The sequence below is a fragment of the Ascaphus truei genome, chromosome 4 (assembly GCF_040206685.1).
Source record: "Ascaphus truei isolate aAscTru1 chromosome 4, aAscTru1.hap1, whole genome shotgun sequence".
NCBI classification, from domain to species: Eukaryota; Metazoa; Chordata; class Amphibia; order Anura; family Ascaphidae; genus Ascaphus; species Ascaphus truei.
This window is the reverse complement of record NC_134486.1, coordinates 296,024,450-296,042,268: the sequence shown is the minus strand read 5'-3', so window position 1 is coordinate 296,042,268 and position 17,819 is coordinate 296,024,450. Positions and strand designations below refer to the sequence as shown.

The 17,819-nt window shown below is 43.6% G+C and overlaps 1 protein-coding gene across 1 annotated transcript in view; it reads left to right on the top strand.

Annotated features, from left to right (window-relative positions):
• The first annotated feature begins 4,116 nt into the window (after window positions 1-4,116).
• Window positions 4,117-17,819, top strand: part of LOC142493533 (G-protein coupled receptor family C group 6 member A-like) — a 47,834-nt gene continuing 34,131 nt past the window's right edge. The window contains exons 1-3 of the mRNA XM_075597703.1: window positions 4,117-4,398; window positions 5,852-6,155; window positions 16,654-17,481. Coding sequence (XP_075453818.1) covers window positions 4,205-4,398; window positions 5,852-6,155; window positions 16,654-17,481 — 1,326 coding nt within the window. The 5' untranslated portion in view covers window positions 4,117-4,204. The remainder of the gene's footprint in view (window positions 4,399-5,851; window positions 6,156-16,653; window positions 17,482-17,819) is intronic.

Sequence of the window (17,819 nt, the reverse complement as noted above, 5' to 3'; positions counted from 1 at the left end):
TTAGAAAAAATATGAGAAAAAATATTTTGTTTCATAATATGCTTGTGTACGGTATTAAGAGCTGGGGACTCCAGGTCAATGGTTCCGAGAGACCATGTGGCTACCAAGCTTGGTGCCACCAAGTCTGCTTGGGTCCCGGTCATGAAAGCCCCAGAGCTTGTCACGGTGTGAAAGTCATTTGAGCTCTGGCGTTATGCTGAAGTACCCACGTCCTGGGATGAATGGCGGTCTCGGACCACCATTTGCCCCAAGCCAGATTGTGAGGAGCCTAACTCAGTGGGTAACTTCTGAGTGACAAGTGGCACAGGTGCCAGGTTGGCGTATGTCCTTGTCAGAATCCAAATCTGTGCTTGCCCGGCTAAGATAGACTGGCAATGCTCTGTTTGGCTGGTAGGATTTCTTCCATGCTTGGATTGGCTGGAGTATTTCATGAATGAAGCTGAAATACTATAAGAAAGCCAGTAGCCAATCCAGTCGAGAGATTCACTCAGATTCTAAGTGCCAAGACAGCAGCAGCAGCAAATTCAAATCACTAAAAGATGCTCTGAGAGAGATACCAGCGAGCCGGCTTCAGAAATTTGAAGGTGAGACATTTTCTAAGTCTCACTTTTCGGGGCCTGAGTATAGACCGTAGCGGTCACGGCTGGGATTGCAAGCCAAAAAGATTACCAGGACGTTTGGTACTATTTCCCGGTCAAGGGATTGTGGCAGCTCCGGAGCAGATACAGCGGTTGCATCAGGAACTTCATGCCGATTTGAGTTCTAGGACATTTTGGGACAAGTCCCGGTCAACCTAAAGACTTTGTTTTACCTCTTATTTCACCTAGGAAAGTCTAGTTTGTTAGCCCAGACCCCCAGTAATTGTGTTTTCTCTTGTATTTTGTAATCCACTGTGTGTACGTCTGTTTCTATGGAATAAATGACAATTTGTTTTACTATCTTGTTTTGCTCGGTGTATGATCCCGGTAAAAAGGCGTACCTTGTCTCCCATGATAATATCTCTTTAAACACAAACAATAAATAAACGAATCTCTAAGCAAAGTAGTACCTTTCCCCACCCTCCCCTGACCTTTCAATCCTCTTACTATGGTATGGGCAGGATAATTGGAAGCGAATGGTTGCCAGGAAATGGAGGACTCTCCCCTACAGAACCTGGCCCTCCATAGCACCCACTCATGGGTCATTAAAGTACTTCCCCCTGTGCTCTTGTATAGTCTAAAGTTATAAACAAACACAAACAGAGCCCAGTGCTACATCCAATGGCACAAATACACAGTGAAATACCTATATATCCTCTTGTAAAAAGGGTCATTTAGTTTAACCCTTTGGCCAAAGCGTCTTAAGCCTGCTGCCACTTACAAGGCATGACCATAGCAAGGCCTAACACTGATTAAAATATATATATGTCTATAAATGTCAAAACAAGAAATAATACACAGCCAGGCTATAAGATACCACCGCATATGCTCTGACACTAAAGACAGAAACAGGCATCTCACCGCCCTGACCGTATTGTTCAGACAGAAAGGATACAAACCAAAGCCTATTGCCAGAACTATTACATCTGCATTAAAAGCCCCATGAGAACACCTGCATCAATACAGACAGAAAGAACCTACCACACGCATATCACTAGTGGCCACATACACCGCTACCCTAGAGGGAATACGAGAAATAATCAAAGATCTGCAACCCATGCTGGCAGAGGATGTGACATTAAAATAAATCGTTCCCAAACCTCCCATTCTTGCGTTCCGGCAACCACCAAACTTCAAACAGAAATTAGTCAACAGAAAACTTCATAACGAACTTAAAGACACTGATAATGGCACAAAACCATGCAACAACACATGTTGTAAACTCTGCAAACATATATGCCAAGATCCCACAGCCAGTCACAACCATGGAACACTCAATGTTAAAGGATCATACTGCTGCACATCCAGGAATGTGGTTTATATGATTCAATGCAACAAATGTGACCAAGGATGCAACAGTACATTGGGGAAACCAGCCCAAAAATGCAAGGCAGAATGAATATTCAGAGACACTCTATACTCCACCACAAAGAACGAAAATACTGCTCACCAGTGGGACATCTATAAACCAGATTTATTCCATAAATGATTTAAAAATCAAAATCCTCAATGGAACTAGAGGACTTAATGCGGATATAGGGTTTCTCACACACTATCACAATTGTTTGTAATTATCCTGCCCGCCTCTCTGCCACTGTTCTTGTCCACACCTTTCCCCCCCCAGCCCTCCCCCACAGCATCTCCTTCCTCCTACATGCTGTTACTTGTCACCATTTTATTACCCTTCCAATGTCTACAGACATCCCTTTCTCACCCACCCTTAACAAAATCACTGTTTTTTTCTACTTTCCAAACCTCTGTTTTAGCCATAGATTCCATTGTAATCCAGTATTGATGACCTGAGGAAAAGAGGAGAACTCTCGAAAGCTTGTCCTATGACATAAATTGTTCATCCAAATAAAAAAGTATCACCTAATACTGAAGAACTCATTTATTCTGCACTATCGCAACTGGACTATCACGGCTATTTAAGTTTATATATATATATATATATATTGTGGCAAACTGCTCCCTTTATGTAGCGCTGCCGCTTGCCCAGGCTCTTCCTGACACAGTATTCTAGGGTCTGTTTTGTATAAAAGAGGGACAAACACGTGTATACACACAAGGGGCACTTAGCCCTCAACCTTCAGCGCTTTAGTCTTCCATTAGTGACACTACACATTTTTAAACACCGTCACTTTAAAAACAAAAGAAATCATAAGAGGAAACATCTACTCCTGTCAGGAGTCTAACTCACATGCATATCCCTATCTGCAATATTGTCTGGCTAAGCCAGTTACCAACTTAAAAAAACAAACAGAGATAACATTGAGTCCTTAACTGTGAGATGGGGGCAGCGTCCCATTAGATCCTCAGATGCTGAAACACGTGGGGGGGGGGGGGGGGGGCGTCTACCCCGGACTGGATACTGGGGAGCAGCAGTTTTCCTCCCAACCTCCAGGCTCTAAGAGAGAGACTGAAGCAGCCAACAAGAAGGTGCTGTGGTAGTTATGAACACTGCTGATTGCATTTGAGATGCAGACAATGTATGCACCACACTTACAGTACTTTAAGGAACTATCTGCATACCTCACATTGAGTTACAAAAGCGAACTGTAATTCCTGATACAGTCTTCTCAGAATATATTAAAGAACACCTCTTCAAACTCATTCCTGACTGTCCACGTGAACTAATCATCACTTAGTCACTATTTTGAGAGATTTAGGAATATTTAGTGGCTGTTTTGGGGCTTTTATGTCATGGTGTACAGTAATCATTTTTGTATTTACGTAAAATTCTATCAATGGCATTTATAGAATTATTACATTTTGGTTAAAGAGTTGTTTTTTTGTTGCACAGTCTCATACATTTTCTAATTGTATGTCTCAGAAGTAACTAAGAGTATTCCAAAGTCATTTAAAATGTGTCAGATCAAAGGGAAACCAATGATTACATAATTTACTTTGATGAAGTAAGAGAATGCTTCTGTTGATTTTCATTCTATCAACAAAATGTTTTTAACAACTCGTGGTGTACTGAAACCATATGGAATTGGAATGTATTTAACATTTGGAAAAACATTTATTGCTAATATTTTTAGTTGTGTTGTAATTTTTTTTTTAAATCAGTATATTGATTTGGTGTCTGTAACCATGTAGTTGGAATCAGATAGTTTTATAGCCCTGGATTTATGTTTGAGCTAAACTGCACTTCCATTTATCCCAAGTACCAAAGACTGGGAACTGAATCAATGTAAAAGAGATAAAAGGATAAATCATCCTCACCATTTAAGTGTCTTTGAATTTAAACAGAGGTAATGGAACAGCTGCGAAAATATTCTACATCAATCATGCAGTTTTATTTAGTGATTTTATTTGTAAATAAGGCCATTTATCTGTGCTTTCTTAACCTGAAATCATTATCTGAACATTTAGAGCTCTGACTGAACAACAGAAGCAGCTGTCCCCATAACAGAGTATTAACTAAAGCAAGGTGCATCCGGCTCTCACTGCAACTCTTTTTTTCCTGGTGTGCTTGTTTGCAGGTGACATAGTTAGTGTGTTGAAGTTGACTGCGTCTTTGTCTTACTTCACATCAGGAAGATAGAGCATGACACAGAGAAATGGCACTGTGTGGACTGTTAATCACTCTTGGGATACTACTCAATGGCATACACTGTTGCTTGACTCCTGATGATTTTGTTGCAGCTAGGGCTGAAGGGGACATTATAATTGGAGGCTTGTTTGCAGTACACGGTAAAATAATGAGCTCTGCATCAGGATATCCTAAGCGACCTGCTATACAGAACTGTGCAGGGTGAGTACCATGCGTATGACAGGAATACATTCTTACAATATATCAAAAAGGGATATGACATCTAGCATGTATTTAACTGATGTTGAAATACTAAATTACTATTTTGGCATTTCTAGGTACTCTCTTTCACTTTATATTAGTCCAAAAAATCAATGCACTCTAATATAAAGCAATATTGGGTATGACTGCACTACACTTTTTAATGTATACAGTGTAAAAAATGAAGCATTGGACCCTTCTTCTCTCTTAATTGTAGCTGATAAACTCCAATGCTATCACTATTGTCATATTTAATCAGCTCCTAATAAAAAACAAAGGTAGACACCAGACAAACTCAACTCAACTTGAAAATCTGGCTAGTCTTATATTTTACCTACATATACAAGGATCGATGTAGGTTGTGATACCTTCTGGTTGACTAACATTAGAGCTCTTCATTGATTAAATTATTGTGTACAGAGCATTCTTAAACCACGTAGCTTTCTTTTTCAAGTGTGCTGTACCAGAAATGTTTGAGATTTCGAAAGCTCTGTACAATATAATTGAATCTATGAAGAACTCTAATGTTGGTCCACTAAAAGGTATCACAACCAGCAAGCAATCTGCCTTTCTCCAGGACCAATACAGTTACTAGAACGTCGAACTACTAACAAGTGCAAAATACATGTGTAAATTACATCTCATATTGTTTTTCCATTTTATATTATTTCATGTAAAAACATACTTGAAACAACCCTTGAGTTTTTTCCATTATATTATAGAACCTCTTTATCATTATATCACTGGTTTGATTCAAGAAGTGTATCGGTATCAAATGGTACCTTGATAAAGTGCTTGCGTGCGAAACGGGTAGGTGTGTTTTTCCTCTGCTATCCACTTGAGCTCAATACATTTTCTATTTGGGAGTTGCCCGGGATTTTTCTTATCTTTCTTCTTTACCCTGGCTGTGCTCTGGTCCTATACGTCACTTTCTCAAATGGTCCTAGTTTGCGATTCATTCGCAAGCTCCTTTTTAATATCCCAGCCATCTATTTTATCCTCAGATTACTATGCTTCTTTTCAAATCGTGCAATGCGAACATTGTGATGAAGGGGATATTTCTACATGAATTGAACAATGCATGAGCTGTTTCTTCTGCCTGAGTACCAGGAATTTAAACAATGACACCTAAACATGAAGAGGGAAAGTGCATTATATTCACAGGTAGATTAGCAAAAATAGTACCTGAACAATAAACTGTGGCATTGCGCCTGTTTCCCTCCTTCTCTCTCTGGGTCTTTGTCATCCCAAAACAATATATTTCTATCAACAGCTTGAATGGTAAAGATGTAGGAGGTTGCACATAACTATATGATCTGGGAAACCATGCCTGTCTCTGTATTCATTATTTAATAAAGTAAACTATTGAACATTAATTAACAAATGATAAACTCTATTTGCTTGTTTTTGGCAGCTTTGAAATGCAAGGGTTTCTTCAGACACTAGCCATGAGCCACGCTATTGAAGTAATAAACAATTCAACACTAATACCTGGAATTAAACTTGGGTATGAAATATATGACACTTGTTCTGAGGCCACATTGGCTGTGTCAGCAGCAATAAGATTCCTTTCCATTTTCAACTCATCTGAGGACGTTCTGAAATTCAGATGCAATTACACAGACTACACACCGAGAGTTAAGGCCGTCATCGGAGACAGTTACTCAGAAGTTTCTATAGCGGTTGCAAAGGTGTTAAATACACAGCTCATACCACTGGTAGGTGTTTGACATAATAGTCCTAAATATGTGTAACATTTCCTCCTGTGTATATCTTTACGTACTGTTTATTGTTATTTCACTTGTCAGAGGAAACATTTATAATACCCAGAGAAATGTGATCTTTTTCAAGGTTGACTCACATCCCACACAACACTCCTCTTTTTCAAAAGCATTTATGTGTATAGATTTATGTTTGACTTAATGACAGATTTTATTGCAATTTACCATTCATTTTTCACAGAAAATCTATTTTCTTTTTTTTTGCTGAGCACTTTTTAAGTCTAAATTTGTAATAGATCCATTATTATTGTATTCAGTAATGCTTCCAACAATATGCTCTCAAATAAAAAATGTATTATTCCTCCTTACAATATAATTATAAAGCAGGAGTTTATGAGGCGATCCTTATATACTTCTAATTCCATAAATGTCTAATTTCTCTTGGCTAGTACAGTGCTTTGAACATGAGCACAAATTCAATATTATCATGACACAAATATCAGAAAGAATCACACAGCACAAGATGGGTATTATTATCGTTTATTTGTAAAGCCCCAGCATTTTCAACCAGTCAGCAAATAAACCAGTTACTATCACAGGAAAAATATATAGGGGATTATTTAGCAACTGACCTGTACCAATTATTGCAAAACCTCAAACCCTAAAATAGAGTGACGGTTATCTCTTGAAAACACTTTTATTTAAAAAGCAAAGAGTACATTTCCAAAGCATAAAAGGGGTCGTGAAGAGTTACATGAACTGTTCCAACATGTTATCAATCATTCAATCGTATCTTTGATCAATGATCAATCATCATCATATCATTAGTCTGGTATTGCATGGTAGGTACCTTAGTCAATAACCCCTAAATGACAATTTGTTTCTTCTGTATCTATAAAGACAAGTCCAATTTTTATATTCTGTAGTGTACTATGTAACTGTCACTAAAACCTGCTGATTTCCCCTCGGCATGATCTCATTCTCTCCTGACTTGACTATTGTAACCTACTGTCTGGCTTCTCGATCTCTCATCTTTCTCACTACTATCTGCCCTAAAAGCTGCTGCTAGAATCACTTCACTCTCCTAACTCTGCCCCTGTTTCTCTCCTACTGAAGTCCAATACAGGCATACCCCGGTTTAAGGACACTCACTTTAAGTACACTCGCGAGTAAGGACATATCGCCCAATAAGCAAACGGCAGCTTCCACATGCGCCTGTCAGCACGTCCTGAACAGCAATACCAGCTCCCTACCTGTACCGAAGCTGTGCGCAAGCGGGGAGACCGTAGAGCCTGTTACAAATGCGTTATTTACATCAGTTATGCACGTATATGACGATTGCAGTACAGTAAATGAATCAATAAGTGGTAAAAAAAAAGTAGTGCTTCACTTTAAGTAAATTTTCGCTTTACATACATGCTCCGGTCCCATTGCGTACGTAAATGCGGGGTATGCCTGTACTACTTACAAAATTCTCCTTTCTATCAAGGCTATACTGTACACTCATCTGTCCCTCTCTCAAGGCTATACACTCCTCTGCCCCTTATGTCTTGGTCCTAATTTCTTTGTATGCCTCTGCTTGTCTTTAGTGTTAAACTCAAGTATTTCTTCTGTCAACCCCTTTTGTATTTAAAGTACTCTTCCGCCTAAAAAAATTCTCAGATAATGCCCACACCTCTGGAACACCTTCTGTATCCACATTCAGAGCCCATCTCAATACTCATCACATCTTTAATAAAGCTTTTCAGTAGATCCCCTGGCATACTCCCTTACTGTAACCACTTCCTCATCTCTTGTCCCCCTCTGCCCCCCTCTGCAGGTTCTGTCAACACTTCAAGGCAATTGCTACTAATATTTACTTAAATGCATGAAGAGGTTATTCCCATTATGTATTACATCTCATGTTTTTTTGTTGCTTCTATTACTGATGTAAACTGCTACGTACATGGATGGTGCAAATAAAGATATACATACACAGTATACAGTACATACATTACTTTGATTATACTAATTTTTGTCTTGTTCCAACCATGCTACCAATTTACTCACACCTTCTTCCTGCAGATCTCTTCTCACTCCCCACCACGTTATCACCATTGTCTGTCACATGTTATTCTCTAGATATCACATTAACCTCCTACAGTATGTGTTTCTTAGCATCCCTATATGATTATTTTCCCTGAAAGTTTGAATATCTCAGAAATTATGTTGTTTTTTCTTTACCTTGGACTTGTTTTCTAAGATAAGGTTTGTAATACGCCAACTCCGTCCTCCTTTTTTTATTACTATACTGTTATAAGGTAGCTCTGATAGATGGCAATATACAAGTAAAACTCAAAACGGTGCTAAAGCAAATAGGAGGTGACCCAGCAATGTCACATAAATACAGAATAAACATGTAGGTGATTATGTAAAAGGAAGAACAAGCAAAACAAGAAAGAAAATAAAAAATAAAAAGAGGTGGTAGGGGTAGGGGGGTTGCAAGCAGGGGAAGAGAAAAGACTTGCATACATCATTGTCTTCAAACAATTTTTTGCAATGTAGTCAACAAAATGTAAATGGGAAGATGAGGCCCTCTACCAAAAGAATGTATGTTTGTTAGCAAAATGTAGAAATGAGCATCATTTAGGCCCAGATTTACAGTTAACGCAGTATTCAGTAAGGTAATCTGTTATTGTGCTCATTGACATAGAGTTAATGTCATGTTTTTTAAGATATATGAGATAAGGTAGATGCTGCACACCAAACAAAATTGGTAAATGAAAGTAATACAGTTAGCGGTGCTCCTGCGACTGAGTGGAAGCTGCAGAAACTCCAGCAGTACATGAAGATTGGGCAACACAAAGCACAACGGATTTGTCAATAATCGAATTTTTTTTAAGCCAGAAACATCCCAACGTTTCGATCTAGTGGTCTTTATCAAGTGAAGATGCTACTTCAGTTCACTTGATAAAGACCACTAGGTCGAAACGTTGTGATGTTTCTGCTTAAAATACATTTGATTATTGACAAATCCGTTGTGCTTTGCGTTGGCCATCTTCATGTTTTTTAGGACAACACTGTATTGTCTTCCAATAAATGTGATGGTTTTTCCATACAGACACGAGAGAGTAGGCGATGAGAAGAGAAAGAGAAGAAGAGAGTCAGGCTGACCATTTGATAGAGGCCCATTTATTTACATACCTGCAAATAGATTCCCTACTCTACAGGGGAGATACCTGTGAACCCTCTCTCCCTTCTACTCTCATATCCAGCAAGAGTCCTACTTCAGTGTCTGGATGGGATTAACTCCACAGTTAGTTATGACTTAAATAGCGTTATGTTATTTCCTGGAGTCAACCTTAACAGAGCTTAGTGAATATCGTACAGTATGAGTAGTTTTTAGGCTATAATTAGCTAATTTGCATATAATTTGGGATAATGAATGTTATTCATAGCCCAATGCTTTTAAGCGAGTAAAACATGGCTAAGGTGACGTTGGTTACTTTAGTGAAGACTGTGCCAGCTTAGATTGATGTCACATTAAATAGTCTAACAAAGGTTAGTGAATCTGGGCCTTAGAGTCACGGAAAGGTAGGTTAAGCACAATTCTTTTGATTTGTAATGTACTGTAAACCATTTTTTATTAAACCATTCTGCCAAAGAGGTTGGTTCAAAGTTTTTCCATTTAGCAGCAAGTGAGTGTAGCCCCTGTAAGTAAGAGCGGGCTACTTATCCTTCTCCTACTGGAGTAAGCCCTGGTAAGGGCAGGCGCCAGTAGTAACCATGGGTTTTTCCCGCTCACCAAGCCCTGCCCGGAGTGATAGAGGTAGGCCCCCTGACTCTGTGCAGGCCTAGACAGAGGGGAGGTCCTGCTGCCATCATAAAGGGCAGGGCTGTATCTATTTAGTGGGCTGTCCTGTGTGTGTGTGGTTGAGTCAGTTCTGGTCAGTTCTGTCAGTTCTGGAAGCTGTGAGTTGGAGTTGGAGTGTCTGGCTGGAGTGTCAGAATCTGGAGAGCAGTGTGTCTGTTCTGAGCAGCGAGAGAAGAGTCGGCCTGAGAGTGCTGAGAGAGAGAGAGATGACCCTGTGACAGCTGAGTGTTCAGCTGGTCAGTCTGTGGAATTCTGTCCTGGGATCTGAGGAGTGACGTGCTGGTCTGAAGTGGAGTAGGACCCAGCAAGCAATGACTGCGCTGAGAGACCAAGTGTAGCGTGAGAACGGTGTGTGGAAGAGATACGCAGAGCCCTATGAGTTTGGAGAGTGAGAAGCAGCTATAGTGGACCAATGCCCCTCACCCTGCTAAGGGGGTGAGGGGGAGAATCAATCCCCGCCCAGAGGATACCCTCTGAGGTGGGCATAGGGGTATTGAGGCCCCCCACAGACCATCCTGCTGGGAAGCCTACTTGGAGGGAAGGAGAGGAGAGAACCGGCCTGTACATGGGGGGAGCATTGCTTCCTATGAACTGCTGACTTTGTATGAACTGCTGTGTGCTACCTCATCGTGTTATAAGACAATAAAGACATTGCTGCTGTTTTACCACAAGACTGCGTGTGAGTTCTGGAGCATTCACCCTGGGACCAGGGTTCTTTCTCTATAAGGGTCCTACCCCACATCCCTGGGGAATTATAGAGAATGAAGGCGCTGCATCACTAAGAGAATGGAGGCAACTACCCCAGAAGCCTGGTCCTGTATCCCCAACATCACTGCGGGAGACTCAGGCCCTCCTGTTACCGGCAGGTATGCTCTACCAAGATACATGTAGCCAGCCCTCACTACACCCTAGATATGCTATCTGTGTCTGGGGGGGGGGGGCATGGGTTACATTTGGAGGCGAGCTGCTGAGATCCCAAACAGGACAGGCTTTCAGCGAAGCAGAAAGGGAGGAGTGAAGTGCACCTTCCGTGCAAGTGCTATGGAGGGTAGGGCATATCATACCAGGGATAGTCAGGGGAGCGTGGACTCCCGCACAGTACACCCTGGGTGCCCTAAGAGGGTGTTGTAAGATGGGTTCCAGGCTATTGCTGTTCTAGTCCCTTGAGGCAGATAGTGTGAGGTAACTGGGGGGGTTAGCCTGTTAACTAGTCCATGAACCATGGCCCAGGGCCCGCACTATGAGTGGCCAAAAGTAGGAGATGCCCGTACCTAGGGAGATGCCCGGTACATTAGCCAGCACCCACATAAAACACACCACAGAGCACTTGTAGGAACCGTCAGCGAGTGCAGTGCACAGAGAAGGAGTTCTGCCTAGCCTGGGGTATGCCACATCATACTAGTGGGCAACAGTTAGAGATAGCATGCAGAGAGCATCAGAGGAGCAAGTGGAGTTCAGTCAGTGTCTAGGAGCGTGTTAAACAGTAAACACTGAGAATAGTGCACATTTACAGTTGGAGGGCTCATCAAAGATGGCGGCCGTCACTACATGTGCTCCGCGGAGCAAGAAGGAATCCAAAATCCAAAAGCGCCATCCACGGCCCAGCAGTTAGCAGCCGAACTAAAATGGCGATTCCCGCCAATCCTGGAGCGTGCACGTGAATCGTGCAAAAAGACTGCGAGAAATGTGGAGAGAGATGTGCAGGGGTTTGGCGCCAAACCCAGATCCCCTGCAAGAGGAGCGGCGCGAAAGCCCACCCACCTGTGCTGTGACTGGCCAACAAACAAGGCCACGTTACACTGAAAGAAGGAGTGCCCCTCCTCTTGTTTCCACCAGAGGGAGGGGGCACAAGGAGAACCAATCAGAAGAGTCTTCCTCAGCGAAGGGAGGGACAGGAAGTGAGAGCGAGGAGCTTCACTTCTGTCTGACATTCTCAGAGAGAGGAGCTAACCAATTGAACTGTTCCACCCCTGAGCGAAATATGGCCAAACTGAGCACCAGTATATTCCAACTTCCAGGAGGCTACCTGGTAGAGGAGGTGGAGGGCCACGAATACCTCTGGTGCCTGTGCATCCACTGCAGGACACCTGGTGCAGTCCCAAGCACTAAAGCACGATGCCCTCAATGTGGCATGTACTACTTGTGGCCTAACGAGCCATGGCCACTGGTCGAGACCCCGCGGGGTGCCTATCCGGGAACACTAACGGAGGTGGCGGAGACGAAAGACGAGGCTGCCCTAGTTCCCCGCTTCACCCATGCGGTAGGAACCAAGGCCCAGCCAACTACAGAGCTGAAAGAACCGTTGGCGGAGGAGAGCGCGACCGCAGTGGAGGTACCGGAGCGAGCCCGTTTTGTACCACTACCCACTGGCGGTGCCGCCCAAGAACCCGGTGACTCCCTTGCGGAGGATCCGATCCCATTATCTTCGGAGGAAGATGGCGTCCCATCGGTGGCGATGCGCCTAACGGCGAACCATCCCAGCCTTAATAAAGATGGCGGTTCACTTACCGGAGAGAAGGAGCAGACGAGTCCGGACACCTTCCGACGGCGAGCGCTGGTGCGGCCTGAGGCCCGTAGAAGTCCCACGGCCGTGGTGACTCCCAGTGCGGCAGAGATGGCATCTGAAACGGCTCCGAAGGGACCAGAGTACATCAGCCTGCAGCAGAGCGGTAAGAAGACTCCACCACCCCCTTTCTCCCGCCAGGAGAAGACGGAACCTGCAGTGGACGAGAAGGAGAGGTGTGCGGCCTACTCACCTGTCCGCGGACCGGATGATCCACCACCGCCCCTTCCGGTCTTCAATGCACTTGGTGCGTGACCACGGAGCGGAGAGTGCGCGGGCACCGGCGATGACATCACTTCCGGGTCCGACTGGAAGAGGGGCCCGGGACCGCTGTTCTCCCCGCGGAGAGCAGCAATGGCAGCTGCAATGGCCACCCTGAGGAGCCAAGGCCCTTCCAGAGGACCACGGGGCTCAGCGGAGAGAGCAGGCAAGAAAGTGCCCAGTGGTCGCGGTATTACCCGCTTGCTGGATATTGAAACGGACATTGCCCCTGCCCCAACCCTTAGCTCCACTGCCCCGGCCACTGCCCCTGCCCCGACACGAGTATCACCACCGGGACCTAGCGGGGATAAATTGAGCATGTACCCCAGAGATGTAAGGGATTGGGAATTGAGCGATGAAGGGTCTGATGGGGAGATACCTTATGCAAATGTGATACGTGTTCCTAACCCTGTGCCTTTTTCTCCTGCATCTAGAGGGAGGGCCCGAGGGTCCCACACTACAGCAGAGGCTGGGCCTGTAAGTGAAGTGGTTCACAAGATGAACCCTACGGTGCACATCAACGCTAAAGGGAGGAGAGATTGCTCGCGCTCTACAGAGGCAGGGACATCCTGTGTCTCATCACAAGCAGAGTCTGAGATAGAGACACTAGCCCCGTATCAGAGTACGAGCACTGTGACAAGTGGTGGGCACCCCTATTCACTGGGTACCAAGAAGGTATGGACCGCACCAGGTTCTTACTCATCCGTGATAACATAGTCGATTATTGGTGGGCGGTAGGTGCCTATACTCCCCAGGAGGTGGCGGATGAAATAGAACATCGGTACAGGGAGATAGAGCAAAAGATAATTTTTCCAAAGGGGCCTAGTATTTTGTATGACGATATTGCTCCTATAGAACCAGAGTTTTGGGTACTGCCAAGCAGGGCGGGTAACCGTAAACTTACCAAGTTGAGCCGAGCAGACAGGGCCATAGTGGCAAGGTATAGACAGTCCCATGGGTATGAATACCCGTATGTGCCTGAACCCATAATGCGATAAATAGAGGAGAACAGAGATAGTTGGCTCCGAGAGGCCGTACAAGAATATTTGAGGACCAAGTTTGGTAAAGCCTGGTACCACAATCAGGACCGAATCAGTGAGTTGGTCAGGATTTGGAGTATAGGACGGTGCATATACATGCACAGTGTGATCTATCGGCCAGAGTCTGGGTCGGCACAGTCCTTTCATGTGACCATAACTGACCATAATGGCAGGAGGGTACGGAAGCCTGACCCTAAACATTTTACTAGTGGTTTTCCCCGTTGGGAGTGACTGCGCTGTTACTGTTACGCCACCTGGTGGTTGGCTCAAGTAAATAACCTGCCATGCAATGTTTTGTGTTTGTGTTCCCAGGTTTGTTCTCCGCAGGATGGTGCTGCTAAAAGTAGGTCCAAGTGGGGACCATAGGATTCCACCAGAGGGAGAGTGTAGTCCCTGTAAGTAAAAGCGGGCTACTTATCCTTCTCCTACTGGAGTAAGCCCTGGTAAGGGCAGGCGCCAGTAGTAACCATGGGTTTTCCCCCTCACCAAGCCCTACCTGGAGTGATAGAGGTAGGCCCCCTGACTCTGTGCAGGCCTAGACAGAGGGGAGGTCCTGCTGACATCATAAGGGGCAGGGCTGTATCTATTTAGTGGGCTGTCCTGTGTGTGTGTGGTTGAGTCAGTTCTGGGCAGTTCTGGAAGCTGTGAGTTGGAGTTGGAGTGTCTGGCTGGAGAGTCAGAATCTGGAGAGCAGTGTGTCTGTTCTGAGCAGCGAGAGAAGAGTCAGCCTGAGAGTGCTGAGAGAGAGAGATGACCCTGTGACAGCTGAGTGTTCAGCTGGTCAGTCTGTGGAATTCTGTCCTGGGATCTGAGGAGTGACGTGCTGGTCTGAAGTGGAGTAGGACCCAGCAAGCAATGACTGCGCTGAGAGACCAAGTGTAGAGTGAGAACGGTGTGTGGAAGAGATACGCAGAGCCCTATGAGTTTGGAGAGTGAGAAGCAGCTATAGTGGACCAATGCCCCTCACCCTGCTAAGGGGGTGAGGGGGAGAATCAATCCCCGCCCAGAGGATACCCTCTGAGGTGGGCATAGGGGTATTGAGGCCCCCCACAGACCATCCTGCTGGGAAGCCTACTTGGAGGGAAGGAGAGGAGAGAACCGGCCTGTACATTGGGGGAGCATTGCTTCCTATGAACTGCTGACTTTGTATGAACTGCTGTGTGCTACCTCATCGTGTTATAAGACAATAAAGACATTGCTGCTATTTTACCACAAGACTGCGTGTGAGTTCTGGAGCATTCACCCTGGGACCAGGGTTCTTTCTCTATAAGGGTCCTACCCCACATCCCTGGGGAATTATAGAGAATGAAGGCGCTGCATCACTAAGAGAATGGAGGCAACTACCCCAGAAGCCTGGTCCTGTATCCCCAACATCACCGCGGGAGACTCAGGCCTTCCTGTTACCGGCAGGTATGCACCACCAAGATACATGTAGCCAGCCCTCACTACACCCTAGATATGCTATCTGTGTCTGGGGGGGGGGGGGGGGAACATGGTTTACATGAGTAATCAAAGTTTCAGAGTGGGGATAAATGTTGTCCTTGTTGAAGCCCAGGACAAAAACAAGTGCCCTATTATTCCTTTAATGTTTTTACCTATTAAGGACCACAATTTCTAATTTTCCGGGCATGTCCTCTAAATATAAAAATGTGTACTCTCCTCTCGACAGTTCCTGCAGCGTTTGCCATGAGTTTTCATAGAGGTTAATAGGGAAATACTGACACAGCCACAGAGTGCAAATGGACTACAATGCATTAATTATATAAACTTGGAACCACCATTCCATGTGTTGCTGCACAGTACTTTTAATAAGACACGTGGGAGTTTATTCTGCCATATAAATGTAGTTAGTTTAGATTGTAGGCTTTTAAATGTTTGTCTGGCTTAGGGACATGCACAGCTTGCACAAAATAAAGAATTCTCAGCCCCCAAAAAAATCATTTAAAAGTTTGCTATATACCCCATTCACAACATATTGTGTTTCTGCCACGCTTTAAGATCTTTGTTAACAGATATGAAAAGCAGAAAAAATTGCTTCCATATAAATGTTTAGAATTTTCTCGCCCCGTTTGAAAGGGAAATTGACCTGCAACTATGAGATTCTAGGAATCAAGGGTAAAAATGCCAATGTAAGATTTATTCAAATTGATCTTAAAACCCAAGACCTCTTCACAGCTTCCTAATTCTTTCATAAGATTGGGTATCCAGATTTCTGAGTGAGATTGAAACATCACCTGCAAATAATGAAATATTATATATATCTCTAGCATTAGCAATACCAGTGATATCAAAATTGCTACAAATTTGTATAGCCAGGGGTTCTTTAATTAATGCGAAGGCAGGCAGGAGCCACACCCATCTCGTTCCCCTCAAAAGACCAAACTGATTTGAGTCAAAACCATTAACCCACAAAACTTTGGTCCAAACCATAATGTGTGAAAATTGCAAATCAACTCTGCCAAACCATTTTTTAGTGTTCACAGAAATCAATAAAGCTTCTGAACTTTTGGAAACCTGTGAGATGAGGTTAATAATCAGTGTAATAATTTAAGGATTACATTCTGTGTCAGATACAATATTACATATGAATTGTATTAATTAGTAATACTATTGACGTCAGTATCGCTTACCCTAGTTACAGTAGGTCTGGAAGTTCCAGTAATGCTTTAGGATCTGAGTTAATAAATGGTACAGCCATCCAAACTGCTTACCAAATGACATATTGTTTGTTATTTATTCATAAAGGAAAGCAATTAATACATTGTTTTAATTTTCTAGGTGAGTCACTCATCCTCTGCTGAAATTCTGAGTGACAAATTTCGCTTTCCTGCATTCCTCAGAACAATACCTAATGACTCCTATCAAACCAGGGCAATGGCTAAACTAATACAAAAGTCAGGATGGAATTGGATTGGCTTGATCGCCATGGATGATGACTATGGACGGTTGGCTATGGGGAGTTTTGCAGCTCAGACCATGACACTAAATTTATGCATAGCATTTAGAGAAGTTATACCCGCACACTTATCTGACAGCACAGTGGAATATAAAATAGATGAAATCATTAAGAAAATACTAAGAGAAACTAGAGTAAATGTTATTGTTGCCTTTTTGAAGCCTTACCTTGTATTGAAACTCTTTAAAAAATCAATGGAAGTGAAGATACAAAAAACCTGGATCGCAAGTGACAGTTGGTCCGCAGCCACCAGAATTAGTTCTATCCCAAATATCCAGAGAATTGGCCGAGTGATTGGGTTTATATTTAAAAGTGGAGATACGTCAACCTTCAAACGTTATTTAAAAAATCTTAGCCATCAGTACTTTGAGGTGAACCGACTCTTAGATCAATATGCAGGGCTTTTGTACAACTGCCCACGTGTGAAGCACAATGAGCTGTACAGTTGCATTGCAAATTATTCCAAGGAGGCATTATATAACCAAACGAGAAGAAGAAATCAACCTTTGAGAGAAGATTTTCTTTCGGCCGCAGTGCAGTCAGGATTTGTCTATAGCACACATCTGGCAGTGACTGCTATTGCACACGCCATTCGAGATATCTGCAAGGATCGAAACTGCAGGAACCCAACTGCTTTTGCACCCTGGGAGGTACAATTAATACCATTCTTTTGCTTAACTTTTATTGATCTCTCCGTTCTCAATGCTTAACCTTGATGACCAACAAGTGGAATTAAGTAGAGTTACATGATGTTAGAAAGACTTTAGGGCCTATTAAGGTAGCTTCAGTTATTATCGATTATAACATCGATCGGGTTGGCATGTTGTTGCCATTCGGTATGAAATTTGTGTAAAAACTGTATCTAGTGTCAGGGTCTCCTAGACATCCGCTCCCAGCCATAGTTCCCTTCTCTGTCCATCGGGTGTGCTGCTGCTTTCTGGCTGCGCTGGGGTTCCTCTGTCTGTCTGTCTTCGTGTTTCTCCTGTTC